Source organism: Alligator sinensis, unplaced genomic scaffold (genome assembly GCF_000455745.1).
Source record: "Alligator sinensis unplaced genomic scaffold, ASM45574v1 scaffold337_1, whole genome shotgun sequence".
Classification (NCBI taxonomy): domain Eukaryota; kingdom Metazoa; phylum Chordata; order Crocodylia; family Alligatoridae; genus Alligator; species Alligator sinensis.
In genome coordinates, this window is record NW_005841927.1 from 2,643,069 (window position 1) to 2,660,109 (window position 17,041).

A 17,041-nucleotide genomic window follows, 5' to 3' on the forward strand; every position below is an offset into this window, starting at 1 on the left:
ATTCCCTGCCATCGGCCCCCGGCGGGGTCCAGCGCCTCTGTCCGCCCGCACCTCCGGGCTGCCGGATGCGTGCGCAGGGACCCCCAGGCTCTCCATCTGCAGAGGTGGCAACCCCGAGGCCGATCCCTTTTGTCAGACCCGCTAAGAAGTGGCAAAAAAATATAACACCGCAACAACGACAAACAATTATCTTTTCTCCGCAAGGTTTCAGGCTTGCGTGAGCTGGCAGAGATCCGTTTGCGGTTCCTTAGTGGGTCTGATAACAGGGATCGGCTCAGAACCAAGGAGAATAGAGTTTTTTGCATTTCTTTTTTGGCTCGGGCCAGCTCGGCTACCCAGCGCATCCCTGAAACGACCCCAGGGCTGCATTGATGGGGGAGCAAGCGACCAGGCAAAAATTGCCCCTGAGGGAGTGGGGTGCAGGACGGCCCGGGGAGCGCCCTCTGCCAGGACTCCCCCAGGGACTTTGGGCCAGTCTGGCTCTGCTGTACAGGGAGACCCGGCTGTGAGGTGTCATTTGTTCCTGCCCAAGATGATCTCGGGAGGTCCCTTCCAGCTCCTAACATCTATGAATATTTACAGCTGTGATTCTCCCGCCGGGTGCCTCGAAGGCCTTCAGGGTGCTGCGGGCTGCCACGCCGCGTCAGCACGGTGGGGTGCGCAACCGCGACGGGCAAGATTAAACGCAGGATTTGAAACGGGGATCAAGAGCTCCCTGCCCCGCTGTGGTCTCTCTGTTCTTTGCAACAGAAGAGCTGCTCTGTTATTTTTCCGTAGGCAAAAAAAGAGTGAAAACCGAGAGTTGGCCTTCTCCGAGGGGGCCTCGAGTCTAACGAGGTTGAGAACCACTGGTTTACAGAGTGGTTGGAGGGCCTGGGTGGGGGGGGGGGAGAGATGTGACTACACATGTACAAAGTGTTGTCTCTCCATTAACTAGCCACCGGAACAATATTAGGAAGCCTGACCAGAAGAAATGCATGCATCCTAACCCTCCAAAACCTCAGCCTAATTCTCCGTAAATCATTCACATTTATCAGTGCTAATGAAACCTTTTAGAAAGAAGTCGAGTCTGGCAAAGCAGGGTCTAGGATTGCAGTTCATAAATCTGCATTGTATTCAAGCAGTACGGTGGGGGTCTGCTTCGCTGTGAATGGAGTTTCACTGCATTTGCCTTCGCGGTGAGTTAGTTCTGCTCGTGAGGCACAAGGCGCACCATGCCATGTATATACATAGCACCTCGCACTGTCCGTATTGGGCACGTGCTCTCATGCAGGTTTATAAATGATATATTGATTGTGTTTTGGATAAGCGTAATCCTGCTTCAAGCAGGGGGTGGATTCTGACCTCTGGAGGCCCCTTCCAGACCAACTTCTCTGTGAGTCTGTGAGATGCTGAGATGAATGTAGGCGTTGACACACAAATGCAGCAAATCCATATGCAGAATTCGCACCTAGCAGATGCTCAAACAGCATAAAGACAACAGGGGTGTGAGACACTATTCAGTAGAAAGATGGGTTATCATGTATAAGAAAAATATTGTGGGAACACTTGGCATGTGCCTAACAAAAATGTATTTTTAATGGACCAAGCTTGGGCTGTTTTTTGGCCTGCTGTGCAGAGGACGCTGTGCCTGTAGAAACTTTTTGAAGTGTGAAAATGCTTTGCCAAACTGCAAAATACTTCACTTTGGTAGAGCAAGCTTATCACCCTCTTCCCAGACTTGTATTTCTTGCTTGCTGTTCAAGCGCCCCGGGAGTTTTGTGCTTGGATTTTAGCATCCTCGCTCCTGATTTTCAAGGGACAGAAATAGGCTGGCAGAGCACTGTTGTTCTGGGAACTGAGGAGCTGTGGTGGAAAGATGAACCACCTCTAGCTGCCCAGGACCATGGAAGATCATTCAAGCGGAGGGTTTGTGTAGCTGTCCTGCCAAATGTACCGCGTCCAGGAGGTTTTACTGTGTCTTCCCAGCTGGCTGCCATTACAAAGGATATCCCTCCTTTGCAATCCAAACGTGCCCACAGTGCCCTTATCCTGCTCTTTTTATCACGCATTGTACAAGAGATACTCAGCACGGTGACACTAGGTTGATAGACTACGTTGCTTATACCAGAAAAACTCGATCTGACCTCTTTCTCTCATCTTTACCTGCTCTGTCTTGCTTCCTGCACTGTTACTATGGGTCTTTTGTCTCCTCCTTGGATCTCAGACACACAAAAATGTGAAGGTCACCCTCCCTCCGTTTTTCCCATTGTAACTGTCTTTTCCTTGAGCCCCTGCATTGCAGCCTGGGACTCGCTGGTGGTGACAGAACAGTGCCCTCAAGGGATGTTCAGCAGCAGGCAGTGGTCGCCGCTGGGAAATGTTGCCTCCCATCCCACCTGCTCCCCCAGAGCTGAGTGGCACCTTTGTAGGGCTATAACACCTCTTCTTTTGGGGAATAACTGGTTTGATTAGTTTAAAAGTTGACTCTTCTGCTGTTTCCCTTAATCAAGGATACTGTCCTGCGCAACCCAGTCACTGTGGGTCTATCGCATGGCAGGAGAAACAAGCCTGCAGCTCCCAGAGGCATCTTCAGTAAAATAATTACAGCTGCCCCAGAGCAGCCCTTATAAATTACTTGCATGATATGATTGGGTTTGAGATAAAAGCGACCCAAATTCCTACTGACTGCAGTGAGATTTGTGGGTGCCTCGTCCCATTTTCATGAAGCTAGTATAAAGGAAGCAAAGTGCTGCAGGCTCGACACCAGCAGGCTTATGCAAGAGATCTGAAACCTTCATGCCTGGAGAAAGCTGATAGCCCGGTTCAGGGCCTCAAAAGCTCAGATCTCTGCTTTTTCAATGCCTCAGAAGGACATTGCATATTTTGACGCCAGAGACAAGATGTGCCTGTTAGTGGAACAGACAGCCTTGTCCAGAAATCTCTCTCAATCTGATACTTTTGGAGGTTGGGGTAGGGGGAAGGCAAGACATAAATTACAGCCCAGCTCCACCTGCCCACGTCCCCATTTACTTGGCTCTAAACCAGCTGGGCTTGAGATGCTCGAATTTCAAAAGACTCCATTCTTTGGAGAAAAGTGCCTGCAACAAGTGTGTGTCCAGCATGTGTGTGAATGAGTCTCAAAGAGACAACATGTAAAAACTACCTTCCCTTTTTTCCCTCCTCTCTCTCTACTTAGCCAAGTGTCCAGGTCGGTATCTCCCACCACGACATCGCAGATACAAGCCAGGAAGAAGCGGAGAGGGGTGAGTGACCCTTGCGTTACAACACCGAACAGCCATGCCCCCATGCCCTGTAGTGGGGGGCCAGCTGCACCATTTTTAGTGCTCGTTACTGCATAGTCTATAGCTCAGCATAGCACCGTGCTGTGAAAGATCCCTTCTCTTCCCTGAATGACCTGTTGTCGGCAGTAAGGCTGAAGTCCATATCCCAAAGGAGACGAACCAGAACTAGGACCATAAGAGATGGGAAGGACCTCAGAGGGTGCCTAGTCTGGCCCAGGTGGACAGGAGTCCTGTCTTCCATCTCCATCTCTTCAGCATTTGGCATGGGCTGCTCTGGAGACCATAGACGCCTCCAGTTTAAACTGGATCGCTCTGGGAATCTGTTTTCCTTCCAGCAGCCTCCCTGGTCTCTCTATTGTGCTCCGTCCCTAGCGTGTCCCCTAGACGGTGACTCATGAAGAGGATTTCAGAAGGCAGCACTATGGCCAGGATTCCTCTGACCCTTAACCAGGGAATCCCTCCCTCCCCGGCCGTATCTGGGACTTCTAGGACCTTTTCATCCTGCCCCAGCAGTCTGGTCCAGCATGAAGAGGCTGCCATGCCTAGTGGAGGTATCTCCCCAGCCCTTGTTGGGCAAGGCATTGGATGTTTCTGCCCCTCAGAGTTTCTGTCTCTAACATTTGTTTCCTGCCATTAAAAGAGCCTATTTCAAGCTATAGGTATTACTGGGGATTTTAAAGCTGTGGGAACTGGGCTGACCTACTTCATGGAGGACTGGGTGACTTTGTTACTGGATGTGTATGTGAACACTCAAGACCTGTACAGTGGCGATGCATAGGGGGTGCACGGGGGTGCACGTGCACCCCCTGAGAGCGCCGGTGCACCCCTGATGAGCCGTGCTCCCTGCTCTGGTGACAGGCGGGGGGGCAGGCGGGAGCGCGGCTGGGGAAAGGGAGAGCCGCGGCCGCTTCCTGGCCAGCAAGATTGGCCGTGGTGGGGACACCCCCCCTAGTCGCTGACTGGTCACTGGGGGGGCACATGCCCCCCCGACTAAGGCAGCATCAGTCATCCATGGACCTGTAGATAGGAGTGGTAGAAGGACAGGATTTGACCGTAAGGCTATTGGAGCACGTGGGGCCCAGCTTTTCTCCCCTCAATGGAATTTTCTTGCAGATCATTGAGAAGCGCCGTCGAGACCGTATCAACAGCAGCCTGTCTGAACTAAGGCGTTTAGTCCCCACGGCCTTTGAAAAGCAGGTATGCAAAGAGGATTGGATGCGATGGCATCATAACTTTGGGGAAATCCATGGGTGGCAAAGTCTCCTGATGCATCTAAGCATGTGTTAAGGCAGGGGTGGCCAACCTGAGGCACGGGCAGCCTCTCTGTGTGGCACAAAGCAGATCAAGGAGAGGCAGCACAGTGGCAGGTAGGGTAGGGAGTAGAAAGCAGAGCAGATTGGGCAGGGGAAGGGGATTGGAGTGGCTCTCTGGGAGGGTACAGAGCTAATTTACAGCGTGCCTGCCAAAAAGATTGGCCCCCAGTGCAGCAAGGGGTGGTATCAGACAGATAAGGGAATTATCCTAAAGCAGCACTGTGGTGCGCAGGGGTGAGAGGCCCTTTCTTTTTACAGCCGTTCAATGCTGGGATATAACTTAATGAGCTCTCATAAGCTGAGCAGGATCTTGCTCGATTGGTATGCGGACAGGAGAATTTCCAAGGGACGCTTGTAGCGGGTGCTATAGAAAACAATGATTGCAGTAGGTAGCATTTTGCTCTCAGAGCCGTTGGAAGTCACCGTCCTAATGCTTCCATTCAGCTCAGGTTATTTAGGTCTTTTGGATGAGATGTTGTCCTGTCCATTCAGGCCAGAAAGACCTCCTAAAATCTAAGTCATCTCTCTTACACATGTGATTGTTAATTTATTACATCTCCTGGTATCTGATGAATATTTAAATGTTTAAAAGGCCCTTCACTTGACATGGTTTTCCAGTAGGGGTATTTATTAATCCAAGAAACCGTGTCCAAATTCTAACACCGTTAGTTACTTTCTGCCTCCTTAAACACCTCCTATTGTTACATTTCCAGAAATGTTGGTCTTCACTTGCTCTTTTTGTAATGGTTGTGTAACATCAGTGACAGCTGTGTCTCATCTCCAAGGCAGCTGCATTTCTGGAAGTGGGCATATAGAGTCTTTTAGGATTTCTTTAAGGATTAAAAGTCCTACATAAATATTATTTTCTTGTGATCCTTTCAGAGAATAAATGGGTGGTAAAATACAGTGGAAAAACGATGTTCAAAAATTGTCAGGGAGTCTTACAAAGGATGACTTCAACCCAAAAGCAGATAGAATGAATCAATGTGGAGATTTTCAGTTTACGTCCCATTGTCTTTTGAAGCAGATCCATTTTCCTGTCCCTCAATCTCAGATGAAGTCTAAACTTCAGTCTGCTCTTCTGGCCCCTTTTGAACTTGGGGGAAGTTTGGGGGCCACTTGATGAAGACTCCCTAAGGTGGCTTCCTGCCTTCCAAATGCCAGACTAATGGTGTCTCTTCCTTTGTCCCTTTCTGCTTTCACTATACAGGGCTCCTCCAAATTGGAGAAGGCAGAGATCCTGCAAATGACAGTGGATCATTTAAAAATGCTTCATGCTACTGGAGGAACAGGTGAGAACTTGTGTAAGCTTGTGGAGTGAGAGTGAAGTCCTGGAGCCCCTTGAAGGTTAATGACCAGGCTCCCATGGCCTGTGTAATAGGAGACATTCACCTGTCCCACCACTACAGAGGGCAACAATTCATTGTTGCAGCTTATTTGTCCCAGAAAGCATTAAAACTAATGTTCCAGAAAATGGTTTGCAGTTTTTTTCCTTCTAAAAGGAAATGGCTCTCCCATGGGGAGGCTTCAGCCTTCCTGTGCTACTGGGGTTTTTTCTTGAATCCTACAGATGGGTCAGTGTCTCACATTTTGTGCCTTGGCAGGCTGAGGTATGGCATATGGTATGTCCTGTGTAACCGCCGACAAGACAGCCAGCTCCCAGAACAGTGACAGCATTGCTATTGCCCCGGCAATGTACCGCTGCAATCTGCCCAGTCAAGAGTACACAGTTAGTCATGCTCACAAATGGACTTTGCTTCCAAAAAAAGTATATTAACGTTCATACCTCCCCCCAGGATACGTTTCCTGCACAGGCTGAATTCTGGTTAGTGACTCCGCATACAAACATGACCTTTTTTTTCATCTCATGGTTTGTAAAACATAAGGGGGATACACGCCCTACTCAAAACTTCAAAACCAGCAAAAGTCCCATCTCCACTGTACTGTGGCAAGGTTCCCAGTTCCAACAAAGTACTCCTGACTCCATGAGAGCCCAGACTGGTTTTTCTCGTAGATCGCATCAAAGTCTGGACTTGAGCAGAGGTATAGCTTGGGCTTGGAGCATCATTTATTTGGCTAAGATAGCTCTGCAAATGCTGAGCCATGCAGTCAGCTGGTTTTCCAGAATATTAAGCAGTGTGGGATTTTGCTGTTCTGGTTGAGTTCTCTGCTTTATTGCCTCCCCTCTCTAGAGGAGGGAAATAGAGGCCCAAGGGATAAGTGGCAGCTTTAATTTGTCTCACTGGTCTTCGCCCAAGCCCATGCCTTCTGACCCTCTGTGTCCAGTAGTTTTGGTTCTGAGCTGTCTTGTGTCCTCTAGGCTGACTTCTGCTTAAATAAAGCATGAATAACAGTCAAACGGTGGTCCTTAAACTCACGCAGAGACCACCAATCTTTCCATGCAACCTTCATCTTGCTAGACCCTCGGACGGTTCACCCTTCCACAGGGACAGCCGTGGAGTAGAGGCCAAAATATCCATTTTGTTCTGCATGTTGGTCCCTGGTGGCATAAGGCTAAATACAAATTGCATTAAAAAGGATAGGGAAATCAGAGAGCAGATCAGAATTAATGCCCAGCGGGGGGTGTTTTTTCCCCTTACAGGGTTCTTAGATGCCCGAGCCCTGGCGGTGGATTACAGAAGTATCGGCTTCCGCGAATGCCTCACTGAAGTTGTCAGGTACCTGGGTATCCTTGAGGGACAAAATGCCACTGATCCAATCCGACTGCGACTGCTGTCCCACCTGAATAATTATGTTGCTGAAATGGAGCCTTCGCCTGTGGCTGCTTCCTTTCTGCCCTTTCAGCTGTGGCCATGGTCCTTTCTTCACACGTCCATGGTGCCTGCAAACCGGGTGCCAATACCAAGAAGGGAGGCTGCCCCTGGTCCAGCTGTTTTGACTGCTTCTGCCCTGGCTTATCCAAGCGCCGCTATGAGACCAGCTCCCGTTCGCCGAATCCCTAGTGACATCGCGCCAACCCGCCGAAGCTTCCTGTCCAACAGGATAGCCTCTTCGTCCCAGAGGGTTAGACACGCAGTAGTGCCAGCCACCCCCGGTGCCATGTCCGGTGTGCCATCGCCACCCGGTGCCTCGAGAGAGACAACATCCCGGACCACGCAGATAGCAACGTTCCTGCTCTCCCCCGCGGCAGCTGGCATTCCCATACCACCAGCTTACACAGCTCCTCCAGCGCTGAGTGCTTCTGTCCAGGGCCCAGGAAGCAGAGCGGGAGCGTCCAGACTCTGCCGCTCTTGGGCCACTGAAATTGGAGCTTTCTGATCCTCCTTCTGTTAGGAGACAAATAGCCTCAGCTACCACTGCTTGGACTTTTAAGAGCCAGCCCAGCTGAACAGGCATCTTTCCTGCTTTGCAGAAATAAGGGCTCCTTGAACATCCTCCCATCTCATTCCTGACACCATCGTCCCTCCCTCCACTTTTTTCCCACTCTTACATTTCGGATGTGCAGCCATTCTGTTGGACCGAATGAATTCGCGGACAGCTCCATCGTATGCACTACTGGTTATTATGGCTGAGGTTTATAGAGATTCTCATTCAGGCCTTGCCTTTTCTCCAGCAGAGGCCCTCAGTGGAAATGAATGCTGCAGTGTGGAAAATATAATGCAGCCTTGGAACTGATTCCTATATTTTTGGAGACTCGAAACTCCCGAGCAGTGACCTGTTCTGATGCTGATTTCCTGGGTATCTTCTCCCTATGTTCCCACCATGGTTTTTGACCTAAGTAAGGAGAGAAGCGTAAGAAAGTAGCAGTGACGAGCCTCTCTTCTTGTGACCTAAACTGACTTTGGAGAACTGCATCCCACCCCCTTTTTAGGATTGCCATCAGCAGTCACAACCATTTGAAGATACCTTTCCCATTTGCTAATTCCCCCTCTTTTCCTCCATAAGAATGCAGTTTGACCCTGCTCATCATAAGCTCATTCCAAATGCATCCCCCCTACCCCATGGAGTTGGATAAAAGCATGACAGAGTCGCTGTCCCATGTCTCTGAGTTGAAATACCACAATCCCTGTGATGCACCTCCGTTGCATGGGCTTATTCCAGCACAGGATGTCTTACTATTGGACACGTTCAAGAGCTGGTGCATCCCCCACTATCATGTACAGCCCACCTCTGCCTTCACCCAGCACTTCCCCCAAGCTAGGACCTTTTCCAGTGTCATCCATGTACCATTTTCATATCAAAATGGATCTGGTGCTGCGAATGGATTGATTTCAGGAGGTTACGTTAGATACTACAGTGCAAAATTTCCCAGCTAGGTACTGTATGGGGCTTCCAAGCAAAGAACGCAGATCTGAAGGAGAGAGGCGCCGGCTCTCCAGAGTGAGAATACAACAGGTCTTGCTCGGGATGACAGGAAGAGGGCAGATTTTCAGTGACACCTGTCGGGGAAGGATGATGGAGGCATAAAGATGCCTTTTCTTCCCCCCTCCGTCCCCCCTTTAGCAACATGAAAAGCTGTTACCACAAAGGGAGAAGGAGGAGACCAGTTATATACCAGTTTCTTAGTAGCAGGCCCTTTTACTGTACTTTCTTTCCTGTTTTTCCAACCCATCTCCCTTTTTTTTATTCAAATGTCTTAATGCCTGCCTTATTAATCAACCCTGTCTCTGGGCCACATCCCAAACCCAGTGGTAGTCGTTCCAGCCACTTCAGTGAGCTTTAGGTCAGACCCCGTGCTCTTGTCTTCTGTATCCTGAAAGCTTTCTCTGCCCTTTTCTCTCTGTGTCCCTATATAATTGCCAGGGTTATTGCTCTCTTTGTCATTGTCTGTGCATTCTGTTCTAGTTGCTGTTCTCAGGCTGTTCTGTTCCACTTCCAACTCTTCTTATGTGTAGGGGTGTTTAGAGGCAGTATGCACCAGTAGTTAGGGGCCTGGACTTGGCTTCAGCGGGCACTGTGCTCTCTCCCCAGCTCAGCCTGTTGTGACTTGGCCTGAGTCGCATCACTTCTTTGTGCCTCTGTTTCCCCCTCTCTAAAACAGAGATAATAAATAGTGCATCCATCTTTTTTGTAAAGAGCTTTGATATCCACAGATGCAAAACCCTCTGGAAGAGCGAGGTGCTCTCACATCCTGCTGAGATCAGACAAGAAAGGGCCCTTGCCAGAAGCGGCCCTGAATGAGTGCAGGAAGCAGAAGCAGTGGGAATGGCCGTGGTGACCAGATGGCCCTAGACGCATTAAAACCAGGACCTCAGTTCCTACAGGATGTGTTGGGATCCTGGGGCTTGCCTTCCCAACAAGATGTCTGTCACGCAGCCACAAGCGACAGCTTCTGACGGCCGTACCCTTCTGCATACAAAGTGAAAAGTGGGGAGAGAGGGTCCTATTATATCCTGGAAGTGGAGGCAACCAGATGCACCTGAAAACAAAACAGGAACCTTCTTCCCTGAAACGGCTTGTCTCTGAATGTGAGCAGAGGCCGGTAGTGGTAGGGGCTCATTTCAAGGCAGCTTCATCACATCCCTGGGAGCCTAATGTGGTCAGCAGGTACGAACACAGAAAGAGGAGCAGAAAAATAAGGACAAGGAGAATAGGCAGGAAGGTCTTATGAATGGACTGCACGCTTCCCTTTCCAAAGATTGAACAACTGGTTGGTTGCATACTGCCCAAGTGGCTTATTGATAGAGGTGTGTGCCTGCCCTGTGCGCATTACAGGCGTGTGTCAGATTTTGGGGGGATGTGAACGGCGCCCAATTCTTTTGATGAAAGACACTGAACTTAATACAAATGAGTGTCTCCGGTCCACACCCTCACTGGTTTCCTGATGTGGCAGAGCCCAGCAGGGATGAGAGATTCCTGTCTGATAACGTCAGAGAAGATCCCCGGGGACTGAGCGCTGCCGGAGCTAGGTTGCACGTTAGAGCTTGCCATGAGTAAGTAGCCTTGCCTCACTTTGCACTGTGCAGAGCTGTTAGATTTGCAAGCTGTCAGACACCCAGCAAAGGTGTCAAATAAAGTCTTTCAAACCCATGTTGTGGTTGTGAAGTGCGCTGTTGTGTCCCAGCTAACTTTTTAACTAGTGGTGTGCACGCGTAGCCAGAGCAGGTTTTGCTGGAGAAGCCCGATCCAGTCTGCCTATGGCACCTTCAATTTTGAACCTGGCAGGCTTTTGTTTCCAAAAAAAAAAGGCTTGCGAGTGTATAAGGTGACCGCGGCTAGCATATGTACTGGTCTTTTGTGTTTGTTACCACACACGGGGATCCCAAGTTTTCTACCCCATAACCCTCCTCACCAGTCAAAACAAGTCAAAGGAATGATTAACAAGGCTTTTCTGAAGTCAAGCAGCCATTGCTGCTGAGCGCAGGGCTTGAGAACAATTTGAACTTGTCAGCTTGGTCTGACTCTCCACTTGGCAAGCCTTGCCCACAGCCCGAGTACTGCGTGAAACTTGCTATTCTGGGGCTGACTTGCAGCAAAACCCTGCCAAGTGCTGGCCTTAGTTTCTACAAGTAGCACCAAACTCATCTTTCTCACTGTGCTCGGACTTTGCAACTGCTTGGAAACCTTTTGAGCAACACTTTTAAAATGAAAATATATCTATAGCTATTTAGTTACGCGCGTGCGTGCTCTCACACACACACACACATCCTCTATCATAGACTTCCATTGCACCTTTTTTTAAAACCACCTTAAGAAACCCGCACAGCTGTCACAATAACCCTTTCCCTAACCCAAACTCAGTCCCTTAGTCCCGGCCCCGATGTGGGGTTTCCCTTCTCAGTTCATTCTCGGTCCTTGTCGCTGTTGCTTCCACTGCTGCTGATCCTGTTGCTGTCCTCCTCGCTGTCTCCAGCTCCACTTGTGTCGTTGTCCCCTTCGTTCTCCCTGTCCACTCCCCTTCCCTAGCCTGTGCCACGTGTCCCTTTTCCAGGTGGAGTTGGCTGCGTGCTTTCCGGTATTAGGACTGGAGTTTGCTCAGAAACATTTTAACACAGTCCGTTTGCTCGAGCTTAACGTGACCATACACCAGGAGGTTCCTGCATTGCCACAGGGTGCTCCTGATGCAGGACACAACCTGGTCGAAGCGGGGTGTCTGGGCCCCTGATGTTTCGTCAGGTGTCCGTACAGCGCCGCCTCCCTTGTCATCGGCCTGACTCCTGTCGCTTCCTCCAGGAAGGCGGCTTACCTTTTCCCACGCTCCCTTGGCATAGAGGCACAGTCGCAGGAGGTGGTCGAGGGTCTTACTCTCCACGCCTTCCCTGGGACTATGCTGTGAGCGATGAGCGAGGTCAAGTCTCTGTGGTTTTTTCTTAGGTCCTTGTGGATGATCCGGTGCCAGATGGCCTGGCAGTCGTCATCCAGGAGCAGCTCCATGGTGGATAGCCTGCCTGTGTCTCTGCCTGCCTTCTGTATCTTCCCATGGTTGGACGTGGTCTCCGGGCTTTCCTTCTGTAGCCCGTACTTGCTCCGGCACTCGTTCAGACCCTGCCCAACCAGGGCTGCTCCATTGTGCACGGTCTCCCTGTGGCTGGTGTGTCTCAGGAGGTGACCTGTAAAATACTTGGCAAGGCAGGCTCTTTTGGTTGCTGGCCTGGTTGCCAGGTTGCAGATCTGGTTCAAGCAACAGCTGATCATTCACCTTAACTTCTCTTTTTGAGAAAGGGATTACTAACCGGTGCTGGTACAGGGGGACCCATGGGATTGTTCCAGGGAGTTGGGGGTGTTTGCCTTCTCCCGGAGTTCCCCTTCACTCCCAGACTACGAGCCACTCGCTGCTTTAGGGGCTGCACTAGAAATTGTTGGATGAGCCTCTGGGAAGCAATTGCATCTATTGGAGTCGTACCGTGTAAGTATGGGCCTGGGGCAAAACTTCAGCAGAAAGAACAAAGCCAGCGATGGTGCCGTGACTGCACCACTCGTTTTATCCTGAGGGCGAAATTATAACGATTCAAATCTTCCGGGAGGATGGAGTCGTCAAGGAGTGGTTTTGAGAGAGGAATGAAATCCTCTTGTGGGAAGTGGGCAGTGCGACACGACAGCCCTGGAACCCGTGGTGCTGAAACAAGGCACGGCCGCTGGACAAAGCCACTTCCAGGGATGTGCTGCCTCCAAGGACCCAACCTCCTGGGATTATTGCAGGCCTTTGGGGTTTTTATCCTAATTGGGATGTGGCAGTGCAGTAGCTTTTGATCTAATACCTGAAGGTCCCAGACCCCCGAATCCTTCGGGCTTATCCTTCCACTAGAAATATAATGAAGGGTTAGTTGTGAAATGCATGGGCTGGGTCGTGCCAGAGGTGCAGTTGTGCAAACTGTTCCCAGCAGCAGAGCAGATTTAAACAGATACAGTCTGCCTGTTAGCTCCTGAGGCTGGGAGTGAATACGAACAGGATATTGGATTAGCCTGCTAATTTAATGTACACATCTGCTTAGACTCTAAAGAAGAGACCGTTGTTACTCTGCAGGTGCTGCATACGGAGGAACTACGGTCCATCTACCAGAATTCCCTTGCATGACTAACATTGCTTTCCTATATACACCCATTGCTTTAGCTGAAAGAAGTGTTCTCCAGATTTGTTCCCAATTAAATGAAGTGCTGGAAACAAGTGAACAATGTAATCTGAGTCCGCCCTCTACTGGCAATAGCCAAATGAGAGCTCATAAATGCTGTTTAGAGGGAAAGGGCAGACAAGGTTCTTTGGTAAATATGATATCTTTGATTAGACCAACTCAAATAGCTGGAAAAATTCTTCTTTGCAAACTTTCGGGCACAAACATCCTTTGTCAGACTGAGGAAGCATCTGCAGTTGGTGTGTGCGCGCTTCCTGGATGGGATGGAGAGAGGGTAATGAATACAGGAGTCTGGTCACTGTTGAACTGCGTTCCTCCTTGAGCGGCATTTAGCTGAAAACGTTGCCATCTTTATTAAAGAACTAGACTACATTTTACTAGTGTCTGCTGTGCAACTGGGGCTCATTAAGTAACCTTTCTGAATCATGACAAGCAAGTGACCCCAGAAGACCATAGGGCAAGGGGTCTCACGCTGGCTTATCACGTGGTCTGTGGCAGTGCGGTGGAATCATAAAAGAAAAGCAAAAACCTAGGATTCTTGGTTCAGCAATGATACCCTCTATTAGACCAACTAGGAAATAGCAAAAAAAAAATAAAAAATCTCTTTTTCTGCAAGCTTTCAGGTTCAAAGGCCCTTCATCAGGCTCTGGGAAAATTAAAGCTGGTAAAAAGTCCCCATAAGTAGGAAATAAACTTCATTGTTGCACAGAGGGATTTTGCAGAGAGTTCTAGATTTTTGCATTTGTTTTTGTCTCGGACCAACACGGCTACCAAATACATCCCTGAAATGTGGAAGATGCTGAATTTTGGCCGATTTTTGGATTTTAAACTTCATTGCAGAACAAGAAGAAAGATTTTTAAACCTCCCTGTTTGCCACAGGACACCTCCAGGGAAGGGACCTTACCTGAACAAAGAGCGACTCAGAACAACTCAGAGATACTCTCATGGACCCAGAGGGACAGATTTTCCATCTCCTGCTCCCTCTGTGCAAAAATGAAGTTTATTTCCTACTTATGGGAACCTTTTACCAGCTTTAATTTTCTCAGAGCCTGATGAAGGGCCTTTGAGCCCGAAAGCTTGCAGAAAAAGAGATTTTTGGGGGGGGGGGGGTGATTTCCTAGTGGGTCTAATAAGAGGTATCGTTTCTGAACCAAGAGTTCTAGATCTTCACATTTCTTTTTGTCGCAGACCAACCCAGCTACCAAATACATCTGTGAAATTATAAAGACTATTAAAAGAATATCATCAGTAACCTTTGCTCCAACTTCTTGTAAGGTCTCCAAAGTATTGGGAAAACTCTTTGGCAGCCACGCCTGTCAGACTGAGGAAGCCCAGGGGCACTTGTATATCTGGGAGCAGCAAGAATAGTGGGATCCGTTTGACTTACTGTATTGTTTTCTGGTCCAGAAAAAAAAAAGATGGGCCTTGGGTGACCTCACAATCCCTTAATTCATATAACAAGGCTAGACGGTATCTGGGAGTGACTCCAACTTGGCCGGCAGGCATTGCACACGTGGCCTTTATGGGATGACCACACAGTTTTGGTGAATGTGGGCCTAGTATAATCTTAACTGACACATGAGTACATGGATCTGGATATTCAAACATCTAAAAAGAATAAGGCCTTCAAAAATGGTTTCCCATCAGTTAGCACAACTGCTAAGCTCAGGCACCAGTATTTTGAGGCTACCTGAGCCGTATAATATTTGTTCAGGAAAGCTTAGACAGGAGCACTAGATCCATAAACTACTCTGGGGTGAATGTTTTCTAACAAAACTCTTGAGCCGAGCTGGCAGCCTGCGAGCTTCAGAGTGAAACGTGAAGGCTAGCAGGATGGAGGCAATGGGACTGGACTCCCAGAGGGTCACTAGAGTGGCCGATGGGCTTTCCTGCACACGTGTCCTCACCAGAGTCCAACAACCTGGGCAGGAATTGTGAACACGGCTGTGGACGGGAAAGCTGAGCGCAGAAGCATCAAAGTGCAGGTAACTGGGAAGCAGCAGTTACAACTGAAAAACGTTGTAGAACAAGATGTTTCTCCATTGTTTCCTATGATTCTTCCCACTGGAAATGGTGAATGATAGCAGAAGGATAGGCTTACAGAAGAAAAAAAAAATCCAGGATGAAAGAAATGTAAATGTGTAAGTGCAGAGCTGTATTATGCTAGCAACAAGACCCAGCGAGATATTTAAGATTCCTTAACTAGATGTCTGTGAGGCTTGAAGGTCATTAATGAATCGCTGGGGGCTTCCCTGATGTATCTTGAAAAGGTTGGGACTGGATAATTATGGATGTGCACAGCGCTGATTCTCCTGAACGTGGTGCTGGGCATTAGGAAGGGGAGTGAGTCCCAGCTTGCTTCTTCATTCAGACTTGTTCAACCCTCATCCTTTTACTCCCCCTGAGAATGGAGAGCGACATCCTGCTTCCCCGGGGAGGTGTCACGGGTCGTTGGTCCTGCAACACCTGGTGGCAGCTGGCACAGAGCCGGCACCTGTCTCGGGAGCTAGCACTTGCTCAAGGAAAAGCGATGTTGTCAATGGGAGGAGGCAATTTGTTATGGGAGCAGTCCCAGCTGGAGTTGCACCGGGTCTGGGGGTCTGGCTATGCCTTGAAAACCTGAGCTCAGAGCTGAACAAGCAGAGAGGGAGTGTAGTTAGGAGCACACTTGCTTTTGTGGATGAATTTTACTCTATTATTGGTTTCTCTGCCTGTTTTTCCTGACCTCTCCTGACAGCCCAAGAGTCGATCTTCCATGGATTTTGAGATTTTGGTGGGAAATTGGACTGCAGGGTCAGACATGTTTCAGGGGAGGGACATGGACAGTGTGGTGGGGTGGGGACTGAGCCCTACTGCCCGGCAAGGAGTGTCAGGGTTTGGGGCCACACTGCTGCATGGGTGGGAGGGTTGCCAACTCTGTTTGAATCCATTCTGGGAGGTTTCCAGAGTACCAGTGATCCCAATACACAACACCAACGTGCCTGCGCACTTATGTAGATCAGTTATGGATTACGGTGCAGAGACTTCACATCAAGAAGGCAAATGCACATTACTATCGCATTTAAAAAACCTACCGGACTGCTGTATAAATCGGATTTTATATTTATTTGAATGAATGCCCTCTCATTTATTTCCTGGGTGAGTCTCAGCAGTCTCCTGGAGATGTGTATCTAATTCCTGGAGACTCCCGGGCAATCCTGGAGGGTTGGCAGCCCTAAAGGGTGGAGAGAAAGGGGATGCCCGAACCAGCGTGGGGTTGTGTCCTGGGGAATTTTAGGGGGTATTGGGGTTTGGGTGTGAGCAGACGGAAAAGTGTGTGCGTGCGTGTATGTGTGTGTGCACATGCATGTGTGAATGTATGCGTGCATGTGTGCACGCATGTATGTGCGTGTGCATGCATGTGTGCGTATATGTGTATGTGCATAAGAGTGAGTGAGGGCTTTCCCCGCTAGTCAGGCAGGGGTGGGGGTTTCTTTCGATAGGGGCTTCTTGGACCAGCGTGGATGTGCGCGCACAAGCATTTCAACAGGGTTGTACCCTGGCCTGCTGGAGAAGGCCAGGATTTAGGGACTCAGCATTGTTGGGAACGGGGACCAGGACACGGCGCCGGGTTTGGGTCAGGGCTGCCCGGAGCTCCTGGTGGGGAGCCAGGACACAGGGAGACCCCCAGGGGTGTATGCCAGGCTGGGATGGAAATAGCTGGGAAAGCAGGTGACCATTTGGTGGGCATGGGGGAAGATTTTGGAGAGGGTGAAGATTTGGGGGGGGAAGTGAAGATTTTTGGGGAGGGTGAAGATTTGGAGGGGGCAAGTGAAGATTTTGGAGAGGGTGAAGATTTGGGGGGGCTAGTGAAGATTTTTGGGGAGGGTGATGATTGGGGAGCAAGTGAAGATTTGGGGGAGGGTGATGATT

At 49.5% G+C, this 17,041-nt stretch overlaps 1 protein-coding gene across 1 annotated transcript; it reads left to right on the forward strand.

Moving 5' to 3' along the window:
- Nucleotides 1–131: 131 nt before the first annotated feature.
- HEYL (hes related family bHLH transcription factor with YRPW motif-like) lies at nt 132–10,582 on the forward strand. The gene is made up of 5 exons (XM_025198738.1): nt 132–651; nt 3,179–3,245; nt 4,398–4,481; nt 5,808–5,889; nt 7,200–10,582. The coding sequence occupies exons 1-5, from the start codon at nt 533–535 to the stop codon at nt 7,874–7,876; spliced, it is 1,029 nt and encodes a 342-aa protein (XP_025054523.1). The 5' UTR covers nt 132–532; the 3' UTR covers nt 7,877–10,582.
- The last annotated feature ends 6,459 nt before the right edge of the window (nt 10,583–17,041 follow it).